This window comes from Eurypyga helias, unplaced genomic scaffold (assembly GCF_000690775.1).
Source record: "Eurypyga helias isolate BGI_N326 unplaced genomic scaffold, ASM69077v1 scaffold9917, whole genome shotgun sequence".
NCBI classification, from domain to species: Eukaryota; Metazoa; Chordata; class Aves; order Eurypygiformes; family Eurypygidae; genus Eurypyga; species Eurypyga helias.
In genome coordinates, this window is record NW_010263717.1 from 1 (window position 1) to 15,474 (window position 15,474).

The following is a 15,474-nucleotide window of genomic DNA, read 5'->3' on the forward strand; positions in this document are numbered from 1 at the left end:
CTGAGCCACGTGTTGATTAGGTGTTGATTAACTTCTCTTCACCTCCCTACAAAGCAGCTTCTAGCTGTGTCAGTCCCCTGCTACACGCCACCTGTAATCAGTCTGTGCTCCACCCGCACCTGCAAAAGGGATGGTGAACCACTTTTACATTGACGAGGAACAGGAAGAAGGCTCTTGAAGGCTTCCTGTTTGCCCTCATCCTGAATGGGAACCAAAGTTTTTTTTCCTTGCCTAATTTTTTCTCACTAAGCATTCAGCCTTCCAGCTGATAATGCTTTAGCCCTGTAAACGAGTGGCTATAAAGGCTGAATTTAAGAGGCAAATATACTCTTCATTTCAAGCACATGCTGTTTGACCAAGGACTAAGGGGGCAGCAACTTGGAAGTAATAGAAGAGTCACGCATCTGTAAACATGTCTTTTTACACAGGAGGAACACTAACTATGAAATGGATCAAATCCGTCCCTCCTGATTTTACACACTGCACCACTCCATCTACCTCAAAACTAATTTTCTTGGACCTCAGTTCAGGGCTGTGCCCTTGATCTACCAATAGTGGCTATAAAAAAGGAAGGCTATCTCAGACTACAATCACCACCACTCAGTCTCTCTTTTAGTGCATGTTAAACCATGTCTGCCTCAGCTGCCACACAATTAAACACAATGGTAGAGATTATTTAGCTGGATATATGCACCAGAAAGAACTTTAAGGAAGGACCCTACTTCCTTGATTACCTGGATGCTTGATGCCATAGAAAACCCTTGTCCTTCCCTAAGTGGCCTCTGAGATTCTTTATCAGATAAAATCCCATTTGCATTAAAAATTCTTTACTCTGTTTTACCTCTCCCAATGCACGAGCAGGTGTATCATTAAATTCTTTGCTTGGTTTCAGCAGCACAAAGGCTTGAGGTTGGTTTGTGCAACTGAAGCAACAGCCCTACAAAAGAACAGATCCATGGCGTCACTTACCCAGGAGATAACCACCTCCTTCCAATTGGTCAGAAACAGCTCTACATAGGCAGTACAGGTGCTTGAGCTCATGAGTGCTCTTCCACTTCTGCAACTGGACATTCCCAGTGTCAATTCTATATGTGATGGAAAATACCCTAACTAAGCCCATCAAATCCTCCCTCAGCCTGTCTCTCTGCATTTTAAAGGTCTGGCAGTGTCCACTGTAGCCCTGGCACAGCCACAAACCAGAGCATGTATTGACAGCAGTTGGAATTGCACTGTCCTCTGGACAGGGATATACCAAACCCTCTTCTCCTCTGAAGTGAGCTAATTTTGGAGGATGACCTGAAACTAAGTAAAATCCAACACAGCAACACCTTCAAAGACAGGAAGTAAAGCTAAAGCATCAGCCAAACTCTTACAACCAAATAAGGCAGCTTTGTAACACACTTTCTGAATCACTGAAAGGTCATTTTTCCCAGATGTTTCCTCAGAACAGCCCTGCAAGCGCACAGAAATGTGTATGAACTCTGCCAACCTCACTGCTTTGGTACAAGACGGACTTTAAGCAACCAAGACTGAAAAGTGGTATGCTACAAGGAATTATGATAGTATTTGTTACACCAGGATCTTCTCCAGGAAAAAGCTGGCATGCAAAACTTGTGTTTGCTCACCACCAATACCCTACTGTGAAATTCTGCCCAACCTGCAAGCAGGCAGAGTGCCATTCCAACACATGGGTTTGGATTTCAGCAGCCAACAGACCATCTACAAGCATGAAGTGCGATAGCTATGGGCAGGAATCCCAGCTCAGAGAGCCCTGTGTCTTCTGAGCTAGTAAGCCTGCAGTTAATAGAATACAGAAATCCCTAATCCTTCTTTTAGGTGGCTTTTAAAAAAAAAAAAGAGGGGGGGAGGAGAAGTGGAGATAGAAAAGGAGTCTTAAAGGAGGGAAAAAGAAGAAGAAAAAATAAAAAAAGATAATTCTTGTTTTCATCCTAAGAACGCTGATGAGAAAAAAAAATCAAGCAAGTGATCAATGGATATTTTGGTGCCTCAATGCTTATCTGATATACCCTGTCACAAAGTTTGTGACAGCAAAGACTTCATGATAACAAGGACATAAGCAGGAAACAACTCTTGCCTAGGAACTGTAAATTAGGGCATTTCTTAGTACACAGGTGTTCAGTGACTGTTAACCTCTCTAGAGGAAAAGCTTAAAATTTTAAATCTGTCCTGTTTCAGTACTGGCTGATTTTGAATTTTACAGGAAATAAGTAAGACAAATCATTTGGAAATAAAACAAAAGATATTCAAGGGCTGATGACTTATTCAACACACTTGTCCTCAAGTAGAGACAGAGGAAAATCTAATGATGTACAGAGATGAAAAAAATTAATGAAACTAATCTGAAAGGCAAGGGCATTGTTCAGCATTCCTCTCATCAGATACAGACACATACAGGGATATTATTACCTCTGTGCAGAACTATATGGTCAATCATGTTGCGTTTATATTTGGTGTGATATAGGCAAAGAGGACAGCGAAGGTCTTTGGGTCCTTCCTCAGGAACTGCTGAATGTCCAGCTTCCACATGCATAGTAAAAGCAGATCTGTGAAATGGGAGGGAGAGATGGAAGCAGTCAGAGGAGGTGTGCAGGATGATAAAGTGTCACAGCTCTATAAGGGACGTGTTGTGTAAAACTGTACAGATACCACTCAGCCTTGTCTTTGCAGTGCCACATGGCATTTCAGTGGGGTTACTCACATGAGTAACACACGAGCAGAGGTATTTGCAGGATTGTATCCTCAAGTAACAAACACGCAAGCTAACAAGATATTCTTTTGCATGGGTTGCTCTATAGTCACTTTGCTATAGTTAAGAGAGCAAAAGAATTCCTGTCTTTCATGCTCATTGTCTTCCGGCTGAAATATTCAGTGTACTTTCTCTGTCAAAGATTAAATTTTTAACAAGTTGAACAAAATCTATCAACTGTTCTGGACTTGCAGAGGTGAGGACAGGCATTTCTGGAAGCAGGTAACATTCTTAACAACCTCTGTCTTTCTAAACCAAGCCCAAAACCAGCTTAAATGTTTGCATTCAGGATTCAAAACAGACTTGCATTCACAGTGAGTTAGGCACTAAGTAGTTAAGTTTCAGAGCATCAGCTATAACAATCGGATCTGAAAACCCAAGCCTAAGAATACCCTTCTTACTATGTGGAGGAATTAATTAATACTCCACAGTTCCTTTGAACAAAAAAAATTCATGCTGGCATTACACTGGCTGTATACTTAAAAGTTGCAAGAGACATGCAGACAGAGGAAATTAACCTAACACCTATGTAACCACAAGATCAGCTACTGAAACGAGAGGTGGTGGTAAACTTGGCACACTTGTCCATTGTTTATTAAAGCAGTGGTAAAGCTTGCAAAAGCTAAGGACTTTGTCACAATGAACTAGAGTTAGAAATCTCTTCGACGTTTTTCAAGACTTTTAGCTTGAACACAAAGCAACTTATTAACGCAACGGGCTTTGGACTCCATTTAGTGATCACTGAATTGTATGGGTGTATTTCTATCAAGCATTTAAGTATCTGCGGTGAGTTGAAGAGGGGATTTGTATGGGGTATTTTTGCCCCCTCCCCTTTTTGAAGACAGAAAACATTCTGTGCTTCTAAAAGAAGGAGGACTTAATCCCCAAGTGTTTGAGACACCACATGAAAGCGCACTATGCCCTCATGCAACTGTGAACGTGTTTAAGTGCTGCTTGAAGATGATTTCATTTCATCCAGATAGAAGAAAATGGCAAGATATGAACAGAGTGAACAGACCTGGAAATTGCTGGTAGTCTTTAAGATGGATAGGAATCAGGATAAAAAGTACAAGCAGCAAATTATACCATAGACACAGCAAGGGGCTGAAGTAACAGAGCCTAGAGCCATGTAACTAGAGGTTGCTCTTGCGTGGATTCTCTCATGTTGGTGCTCAGCATCGTCTTCAACAGAACTCCTCCCCTTTGCCCAGTCATACTGCTTACTGTCATCAATCTCCTAAAGAACTTAACAAGTTTGAGACCTCAAATGTCAGCTGAGGGTGTTATGCTCAAGGGTCCAGCATATCAGGAGGGAATGATGAACAGCACAGGTGCCTAGGTCTTTTTTTTTCTTACAGAACAGCAGCTAAAAACACACACACACAGAGAAATATACACAGCACCATGTTTTTAATTTTTGCACACCTATTCGGATTTTCTGAAATGTCTCTACAAGCTACCAGATATGCTAGAGAATGCTTTGCATTTCAGTTAGACAGATGGTGGGAGAAATAAAATTACATGACAGAGGCTTTTTCAGAATAGGGACACGAATTCTGTCTCCCATGGACACTTGACTGTCCCATGCTTTATGCTGGTTCCACCAGGAAATAACCTTATTTTTGTAGATAAAATTTTCAGACTTGAGGACAGTCCTCTAATTGTCTACACTGTAGAAACGTGCTACCTGTACCATTTCCTCCAGCAAGCAGAACCTACTGCAAGGACTTACTGTGCTTTTATCTGCAGCAGATGGTACCAGCTGTTGTAGGAGAGAGGCAAATGGATTACATGGATGCTGTTGTGATCTAGCATGGCATTTCCTATGTTCCTCTCCCTGGCTAGCAGTGGCCATGTGTCTGTTAGCTACAGCCAGCTCTTAAAGATCTCAGAAGCTTTTCAACTGCTAAAAAAAAACCTTATGAGTTCAGTTTATCTGTTTTGCACAGTACTTACTTAAAGCCTGTATAAAAGGAACAATCTTTGCACTTGAAGAGCTTTTTCCCTCCATGCTTGTCGCGGTAATGACGTCGAATACTCTGTATGTAACCAGAAGAGAATTCACAAAATTCACAGTTAAGGATGGCTTCTGTTTTTTCCAATCCAGCAGCACTCCCAGAAAGTGGGATCGGGCTGATGTTGTTGTTCCTGGCCAAAGCTGCAGACTGGTAGTGGTTCAACTGCTGCTGAACATCAGGAGGCTCAGAGTATGAAGAGTCTGTAGAGAAGCAGAAGGAAGTTGTTATTCCAGGTGGATCAACAAATCCAAAATGTTTGAGGTCTGCTCCAGTACCTACTGGCTTTTAGAGAGGGTTGATCAAGATGCTGGTTATGAAATGCACTGATAGCTTTCTGAAGGGATTAAGAGGCGTAGTCCTTAATCTAATCTAATCTAAATTCTACAATTTAAAAGGCAACCAATATAAATTATGCTTTTTAGATCAGATCTGGGGAGGGAAGAAGTGACAGATTTAAATTGAATCTAGTCTAAAATGAACTCTGATATTAAGACACTTTTCATTTACAAAGGTAAACCACATTAATCATACTACCCAATGTTTATGTATTTGGTGCACAAATCAGATGAGATCCTCTCAAATGTTTTATGCCAGTTTACACCAGATGAAGATCTGGTATAGAATACATGTAAATAACCTATATAAAAGGTGGAAGGAAAAAAAAAAAGAAAAAGAAAAATAGATAGTCTTCGCTACTTATTCATGGAATAGTTTAACAAACGCACATCAAAAGTTAACTTTAGCAAAATTATATGATTTTGTCACATTTGAAGTAGTCTCCACAAAAGGTAAATTCAAGTTACCCTAGCTGATGTTTGAAATGAATTCATCATTGGAAGAAAAGAGATATAATCATAAATCACAGTAAAGCAAACTTCTAAATCACATTTTCTTTGAAGCTGCTAAGTTTTGTTGTACTGAGTGACAAAAAGATCTCTGTGTGGATGCATCCCTTCTACAACCCAGCAGAACTCTGTCACACCATTTTATTGTCATGTGGAGAAACAGTCCAGAGGTGCCTCAGTATTGAAACTGAAAGTTGGACATCCCAAAAAGGAGGTGGGGTGTGTAAGGGTGGTGTTGAACTTTCCCAACACACTGTTTGAATGTGGAGGTTAGGAATTCATCTGCTTTGTCCTATAAAAACCACAGCTGCCCATGAATGACACAAACGAAAGCAGACGAATAAAGCACAGATGAATTTCAGCGTAACTTTTCAGAAAAGACAAAAGGGCCTTTTCTTAAGCTTTCTGGAAGAAGGGGAAAAAGAAAGAGAGGGGAATAAAAAAGTCAGGATACAAACTGTAATGGCCACCTCCTGCTTTGATGGGTACTTCATTTTCCAAAGCTTAATTCCCCCAGGCTGGGTATGTAGGAATTCTCTAACAGACATACTTGTGGGAACTTAACACATCCAATTCTAACCAATTAGTACAAGGAAACAAAAGGCAAGCAGGCCTATACAGCACTCAGCATGAGGATATTCCACCTGTCTTCAAAAGAGTAAAATGCTTGCTTTCTTTTCTCACTACCACAGAATGGGGTTATGCAAGCCTGAGAAATGGAAAACAAGCAAACAAGACCCAAAGAAACCAACACAAACAAAACACAATCAGGAGATAAAGGTCTCTGGACTCCCCCAGCTTCATCACCAGGTGTACAGCAAAGACAAAGGCAGAGGCATAATAGATTCTGGTAAAATGAATTAAATACTTTTTGATTTTCCTACCCACACCTCATGAACTGAGGTTGGATTACGATACAGCATTTATCATCTCCTTTCTACCACTTCTATAGCAGGTTTGCTCACCATGAGGGCTTCGAGTGAGCTCCACGCATTCAAATGTCAAGGTTTGTTTTCTTTTCCTTGTGTTTGAAACAGGCTCCCCATTTCCTTTACTTTGGCACAGGACAGGCCTGAGGAGATGCAAACCTCTTCTTTAAAGTGAGCAACCACCATGTGCTTGACCTTTTTTGGAACAGGACCTTTAGGTCCAAAAAGATGCACGGTTTAAAGCAGAATTGCTGACTTGCATACCTGCAGCCCAGTGTCTGTGCTACTGGGTTCAGTGCTTCCAAGAAGCTGAAAACACAGTTTCCTGACAAGGATATGACAGGAAAAAGAAAGCTCATAGCACTGGAAACAGTTCTTTTTTTGTGTACTAGTTAAATTACTTGTAGTGTACTGATTAAAGTCTAGTTTGTAGCTTACTGTTCCCTTCCTCAGGAAGAGGGGATCAAAAATTTCCACCACACTATCAAGGTTCCTAGACAAAGCCTCAGTGATATCCACTGCTAAGAAAGTTACAGGTTTTAAAACAATTATTTTCAAAACAAGGAAGTTTTGTTGTTGTTCGTAACTCTACTATACTTCAGCATTTTTTACCTCCCCTATCATCTGGTGCGTAGTATTCCATCTTACGAACTTTTAATTGGATATTTGGATACTTCTGTGAATCCGATATCTGAAAACTACAAAAGTATATAGCTACATGTCTATTCTCACAGTACACGCCTATACAAAGTAGCTTTCCTTGTCATCAGAAATAGTCAAAAGCAAATTCTACCTTTATCTTTGAATTTTTACTTTCTTTCAACCAGGATTCATGCTGGTCACCTTACAATTTTTAGTATATTGCTTGGTTACTATTAAGATAGTTACAGTATCTACAGAAAATTAAAAAAAAAAAAGCCATCTGAAAAGCTTATACGGACAGTCTTACACTTAGCATGCATGTCCCTAGTTCCACCTGTGTACTCTTCCCCTTCTCCCTTGCTAAATGCTTTCATTATTTTGCAGTCCTTCTGGAGTGCAAGATTTAGCACTTGCTGAAGAAAACCACCCAGGATTAACACATGTGTATAGGGCTTCTGTTGATTTCTGAGAATCAGCTTGCAGACAGCTAACCTAGCATGCAGGTGCAACCCAGCTCCAGCAGGAACACTTCAGACAGAGTCCAAAGCCGACTAAAGGCATGGGAGGTTTTCCACTGGCTTCTGTGAAGCACGCTTCTTCATGCCCACTCCAAAACCAGTGAAGGCAGTGGAAGTATAGCAACTGACCTGAATTTGCTTCCAAACATGCGCTTTAGCACACAGCAGAGAATGAACTGCCAGGAAATAAGAAACAGACAATGGGGTTGAAGTTTGGGATTTTTTTAATTTATTTTTCGAAAGCAGTACCAGAGAGAAGACTAGGGAGGCAAATCCACAACCACTGAGTAACACCACTGCCTTAAACTGGCAGAGCACTTAAACAGGAGCAACTCCTCTTTTTCTGCTGGAAGTGTGGGGCTGATGTTCCAAACAGCTATGCAGGTACTTCAGTTGTGGGCTGACTTAAGATGTTCACCAAGTATTATAGGAGCCTTAGCATTTACGCAAGCCTCAAGCTGCTGTGCACCAAACTGCTGGACACATTTTGGTGTTGTTGCTGCAACTACAGGATGCCTGGATGCAAGAGTGGAGAACAAAAGTGGGAAGAGAGCAGAGCTTTTCCCTCAGAACTGACCAACAACCGAGTCATGGCTGTACACAATGCAAGTTCCACCTCAGTCATGTTCCTGCACCCCACACACATAAGGGTTGGGCGTACTCCAAGAAAATGTTATCAACCTTGGCCTGGAGCAGGAATAGGGTCTAACCATCCATGTCTGAAAAAAGTAAAATGGCCCTAGAAGCCTACATCAAATTCAGAAAGCAGACAAAAGAATTAAAATAAGCAAAAGGAAGAGTTAGAGAATTTGCATGAAGTAATGTAAAACACAAAGGCAAAGAGAAAACATTAAGGGAAAGAAAAGGAAAAAAATTGAAACATCACAAAGTGTCGATTACATGTTATGGAAAAAATAGCTTTTTTTTTTCCTCTGGACAGCCTTGAGGCAGTACAAGATAATAAAGGATGTTCATACATGCAATCCAAGGAAAGAAGATGGAATACTTAGCCCTGACTTATTTAAAACAATCAAACAAACAAACAAACAAAAAAAAATCCAACACCAAACTCACCAAGATCCATTTTTAAAAGTAATTTTATCCAAAATGGATGGAAGGACTTCACTGTGTAAATCCAAAAGCAAGGTAAAAGCATGGGATGGTCTAAAAGGAAGGACATAAAAGGAAGGACACCTACAGTCATCCCAAGAGGCAAAAATTAACAGTAATTGACATAGTCAAAAATGGAAGAACAGCAGCAATGCTGCAAATCTCAGTTTTGAGATTTCACATATCATATCTACCTACAGACTACGTGAACAGGAGCAATAGCAAGGTTAGCAAGTACTGTAATACCTGCCAGCACCTATGGATCTAAAAGACCAAAGAACCTACCCCCAGTATACAACAGCATTCTCATATCCAAATGCAGAAAGGACTAGTTGAAAAGAAAGCAGCAGAAATTACTGTCCATGTGGTGCCCCACCTACACAGCCATTTCAGAATTACTACTGCGTGCTGGTAATAATACTTACGTTAAGTATCACAGTGGCGCTCTCTGCACGGGATGAAGAGGGACAGCATTTCCAGAGTGCCTGAACTGCTTAAATATCTCGTAAGTGATGTTGCCACCATGAAAACTTTATTCAGAGTACAGACATAAAAGACTGCCAGAATGTGTCTATTACTAGCTCATCCAGAGAAGCATTCAGTCTCTGCTACAATGCAATGCCATTGTGAAAATGCAACTTGATACACACCTGCATACCATGGGATCACTGAGGAAAAATATATAATGAAAAACCGTGGCAGAAGCAAAATGAAAATGTAAGTTTTCACGGATCCTCTACAGCATATAACATATTTCAGATGCCTAAAAGAAAAATTTTTCAGAAAAAAAACCCCAAACCCTGAAGATTCTGAACCGGATACATAAATTTACTCAGAAATTAAATGATGGTTTAGTTATTTGTAGGTATTTTCAGAGCTATGAATGAACACATACGAAACAGCAAAACTCACTAACAAGACACGTAAACCAAACAATAACAGAGCAGAAAAAACCCTGGACATCCTAAAAGGATGGACCCTTCACATCCTTTTAGGGTGAACAGAACTAGATACATCTAATACAAGTATTTGCATGCCTGCACAATGAGGGTTAGCTATGGAGGAAGAAACAGCATTCAGGGAAAGCAACTATTTGCACAGGCTGGAAAACGAGCTTATTGCATTTGCAAACTATTAATAACTGAAGAGCTCAGTGACCAGAAGGAGACAGTGTGAGATAAAAATGAAGGCACAGTTCTTTCCTGGTGAATCCACACAGAAACATCAATGAAAGTCAAAAGCGATCAGCATTTGTAAGACAAAAAAAACTGGAAAAGGGGATGTTTGGCTCCTGAGATAAGGTAGGTGTGTGTGTGGTGTGTGTGTGAAGAGAATATAGAATAACGAAAAATGCTTCAAAACACTGGGGGGGCAGGGTGGGGCAGAGGGAATGTAGTAACAATACAGGCCTATGACATTATGGATCTGTGAGGCAAAGTCCTAAATTTTTCCTAAAAGGAGAACATTTATAATGTTATTTATTTTCTCTGAATTCATTCACATAAAGAGAATATCTCTATTAAGAATGACAGAGAAATTCCCAGAAACTAAAAACAGCAGCAGAAAAATGTTTTCCTCTGTAAAAAAAATTATTTGTGAAACCAAATCAAGATGCAATACTATATCAAAAAATACCAACAAACGCAAAATGTATGGCCAAAGCATGGAGGATTGAACTTCACTTATAGTAATTTTAAAAAGCGTAAGGTAAGGCTAAGAGTGGAACCTATGAGATTTAGGGACATAATCCCTTCTGAAATTCAACGGGACTCAAAATTACCAGCTCACTGAGTGGTAGAATAGCATGTAGTCATGAATGGCAACAGCTTGAAAAGTGGGAAGGTGGCAAAGAAGGGTGTCATACAAACATTGTCAAGACTACACACAGTTGTTCACTTTATGCCATGCAGGACTGACCTGGAAGGAAGAACATGTGGGAGGGTGAAATGTTCTGGCAATAAGTAAAGCTGAGGGGAGGGCAAGATAGAAGGGACTAAGATTCAGAGGGATACATCAAAATATTCTTGAAGAAGCTGAGGGAACCATAAAGTACATGTGAGTTTTATTCATTGCATGTTTAAAAAACAGAATACAAACCTGCTGTTCTACCTAAATTATGATATCTGCTAAAAAAACCTAATGTTGCTAGGATGTTGTGAACAAGATGTAATGGAAACAAATTTTGTGTCCTTGTTCGCACACTCCAAAATACAAAAGGAAAGAGTAATCATGGAGGAAAGAAAATAAAGCCTTCAAACAAAATTGACATTTAAAGGACTTATCAAAAAATCCTAACCAATCAAATAAACAAAAACCAAACCAAACCAAACTGAACACCAAAATCTTTATTGAAGAAATTTATTTCAGCATTAGCCATAAAGGCCACTTTTTTGGATTATTTTGGACCAGTTTTTTTGAGAAGGATATTGCATATGTAAGACTCAGAAGAGGGCAACAAGAAAGATATATGGACTCTGCAGTCTTGTTTATTCAAATGTGGTAAGAAAGTATACACGTTTCTTTAAAACTTTGAATTCCCTTTTGAGTCATGTGCACACCTATCTCTGAATGGAACTGAGCCAGAATATATGCTATGCAGCTTCTTGTGCTAAGTCATTTCAAAGGAACATAAATTTCATCTAAGAAGAAGAAAATAATATGTAATTTTATGATCTGAATTCCTTACAAAGAAAGAGTCTCATGCTGCTGGTTATTGAAAAATCTTGGGAGTTTCATAGTTGAGATCAAGGAGAAAGTGACTGTAATATTCTGTATAAGATGATGCAAAGAAAAGCAGTAGGAACTGTGTAAGACTTGGGAAGGAGTAACATAATTGATGACCTATGTTATACCATATTATTTCCATGAGAAGAGAAGGATCAGTCCAAGAGCTTCCCATGCTCTTGTTTTCTAGTATCCAACACTTCCACATATTTCTATTAGCATCAGCTTTCAAGACAGACACAACATGGTCATGAACACTGCCTGAATCATTACTGTGCTTGGAAGGATCAGTTTTAGGGGTCAGGAAACACTTCATCATACACACATATAATTTCTAGTTATACCTCTTTTTCCTATGTGTCATCCCCTGCCCCTAAAATTTATTTCCTGGCTTCAACTCTATTTACGTTTCCTGCAGTTCTTTAAGTGACATAGCCACTTACTAGTCATGTTTAGGCTGCACACAACCCCCTTATAAACTAGACTTTCAGTAGCTGTTCTACCACTTGCAAACATCACTGCCAAGCCACTACAGCTCTGACCATTGCTTACAACACAGACATGATGCATGGGGAGTGCATTATGCTTACTTTCCTCTAGCATTCGTGTTATTTCACTTCTGTTTATCCACAGATTGCCTTCTGTTTAAAGCATGTTGTAGGCTGAGAATTTGCTGCCACTGACCTATACTGAGTGAACAGTTCAAACTGTTGGTCATGTTTCAACCCTATACTCTTATTATTTGTTATTCAAGGAATAAATTTCCATTGTCTAAATACAAGCTGGCACTCAAAAACCAAGACTTCTGCTATATGCCAAACATTGGGATCTCCATGTGCTTACCTATTTCCATAAAATGAATAGAACAAAATGTTCTCTAGCTATTTCTTATTCTGTTGAGCTAAACTCAAACCTCATAAATTGAAGTGCATTTACAGAAGAGAGGAACACAAACAAATCTGGAAATAACTTCAGCAAGATGCTGATTTAACCAATGTGCCTAAAGGACTTACAGGTAACAGGCTTTTTTCTAAATTTACAACGATTTCCTACTTTGACTGACTTTTCACTCAGACAGTACTCTACTGTGCTTTTTTTTTTTTTTTGGGCGGGGGGGGGGGGGGGGCACCAGTAGCCAAACCATCCTCATGCTATTATGCTTCATGATTTCCTTCTAATTTTTAAGGGCAATTCATCAGAAAATTTGTATGAGCACTCAATATTTTCTTCTCTATTGCTCTGGCCATTTATGCATTGTATTAATAATCATAGCCACAAAGACACATGCTCCTGTCTCCTAAATGCAGTCTTGCCTCTAAGTTTGAAATGAAGGGAAGAAAGAAATCCAGCTTTATCAAGTGCTACTTTTTTTGCATTGTGCTTTAAAATTGGCCCTAAAATTACAGTGCCAATATATAGGTACTGAGGATCCATTCTAATCACAGAGCTCAGGAACTTGTAATTTGTTCTGGAGACCTCCAGCATAGACTTTGACATTATTTTTTTTATTGGCAACAGAAAAGCCTCATCTCTATCATCTGCTCTGAATGATATCAGATCACTTTGGGCAGTAATTTCAAAACTTGGTATCAAAACGTAGTAACAATGTCTTTTAAAGAAGAAATAAAACCTGTTACTTAAACATCAAGCTTCAGGTCATCAACTAGGATGATGACATTTATCCATTTCAACAGAGCTAAAATGACTGAAGGAGTTTACCTCTCTGTCAAGACCAAATCCCTCTAGCAGGTTTTAAATCAACAGAAAGTAACTGGAGTCTAAGAGGACAGGGACAATATCACCTTACACAAGAAGGCTACTAATATGTGGGAATCATAGCCAGCAGAAATGCTCTCTTTCACAGCATTTCTTAGGTCATACCATGTATCCCTTCACAGCAATAGCTTCCTTTTTACTCTGTGTTGAGTAATCACAAATTCCAAGGACAGCAATAATATGTGACAGCTAAGTGAGCATCACCTACCACTTCATCACCTATCTTGAAGATAAAAATCAGGGCCAAAAGAAAGCAAAAACCTCAGGGGAAAACAAACAAACAAACAAAAACACCCCCCAAAAAAACCCCAAACAAACAAACACCACACCACAAACCACCCACACTAAAACAACCCAATCCCCCTCCCACTCCACACCCACACCTCAAAAAACCCCAACAAACAAACCCAAACAAAAAAACCCACCACAAAAACCCAAAACAAAACCAACACAACAGGACTCTAGACATGTTTCTACGTGATCCACCTAAACAACTGATTCTGTCCTCTCTCAACCCTAGGCAAGTCTTTCAGTATCACATTAATCCCATCGCAGCAGGCTGGCCAAATCCATACAAACACTGGCAGCAACCTTCTCCCAGCTGCATGAGTTCCTGTCTCCACCCTGTTGAATGTCAATTTTGCCTTTACCGATTAATTCAAGCACAAAAAAGCTCAGGACCAGAGAAGAGTACAATTAACAGCAAGTTGACACTCCCGTAAGTACAGCCAAGGACAGAATAAACATCTCCTTCTGTTCCCATAGGCACAAAACTATTCTCAGTACAGTGCAGGAAAAGATCAAAAGCCAAAACAGTGGGAGTTGCACAGAACAAGGTCATCCCTAGTGCCCTAGGTCCTTGAAACAGTGAGGAGTTTGTCCAGTAAACCTGAAGGTGAACAAGACCTGCACTTGTTCTACCAGTCCCTGCCAATCTGATGCAGGGGAGAAGTTCCCATCTGATCCAACTTCTGATATTCAAGAATTTAAGACACACCAACAAGTACTGTAGAGTTTTAACAAGCACTGGCAGTGTGGCCACCTGCTGCACCTCTGGGAAGGAAAGATAGCCAAATTCTGAGCAAAAAGCAGAAACTTGCTCTAAGTTAGAGAAAGAAGGCACATGGCCAGGGAAAAAATAAAGCAGCCTGCAAGGAAGAAGGTTAGTCTGATACTTCAGAGTGAGAAGATGCATCTAGCTTGTGCTGCTACAGGGCACAAAAGCAGGCAGAAGAAGCTGACAGCTCTTAGCAGCCTGACTCTTAACTACAAAAACTGAGGCATCTTCTGTTCTGCAGTATACAGATCACCATACTGTAACCTTAATATGGATGCTATCCTTCCAGCTCTATTCTGCTTCAACACAAGGTTTCTGGGCTGTGAAGACTGACCATTGTGGCCTTCCCCAAACAGCAGCAGCCATAAAACACTAAGACACAGTAGCAACAGTGAGAGAGAAACACCACCAAAGTTAAAAAGTGACTGTCTTTGGAACTTCCTGCCCTGATTGGAAGGTTAGAAGAATATCCCTTATCAAGAGCAACAATGCACATGAATAGAAATAAACAGATCAGCCACAAACAAACTATGGTATGGATTACAAACAAACAGACAAACAAAAAAAATCAGGGGTAGTACATCTGAGCATTCGGAAAACTTTCTTCTCTTCTGAAAGGTGGAAAGGGGAAGATGTGTGGCTCTAGGGCTGGGTGGATCACTGCAACAATCCTGCCGCATTGGTGCCAGCTGACGGAATTTTGTTGGAAAGACTCCTTGCTTCCCACTGCTCTTCTGTCTTTTTGGTAGCATATGAAATTGCTCTAGCAAACCTGCTAAAAACCCTATGCACCCCTCAGGATTTCATCTTTCAAGCAGCATAGAAGACCCACATACTGATAATGTATTATCCACTTTGAAAAAGTGTGCAGGAATGGGAAGGGATTTGCAGTTCTTAAACCACGGTTGCAGAAAAAAGGTCTTAGTCAAGCAGTTTTGTACCCAGCCCAGCTCTGGCAAGGCAGGCAGACGTATTTATATTTCGGTCTCTAGATGAGGCAAAGTTCTTTTCCACTGGCAAAGGCTAAAGTTCAGAAAAAAATGGAACAGGGCACAGGGTGTTTCACTTAGTAGTTTTCAATGCAATTC

The 15,474-nt window shown here is 40.1% G+C and overlaps 1 protein-coding gene across 1 annotated transcript in view; it reads right to left on the reverse strand.

The window, feature by feature from the left end:
- Positions 1–2,427: 2,427 nt before the first annotated feature.
- The window catches only part of LOC104512953 (zinc finger protein 462-like), a gene marked incomplete at its 3' end in the record, with an annotated part of 35,390 nt that continues 22,343 nt past the window's right edge, over positions 2,428–15,474 (reverse strand). The window contains 2 exon segments of the mRNA XM_010156149.1: positions 2,428–2,564; positions 4,724–4,985. Coding sequence (XP_010154451.1) covers positions 2,428–2,564; positions 4,724–4,985 — 399 coding nt within the window.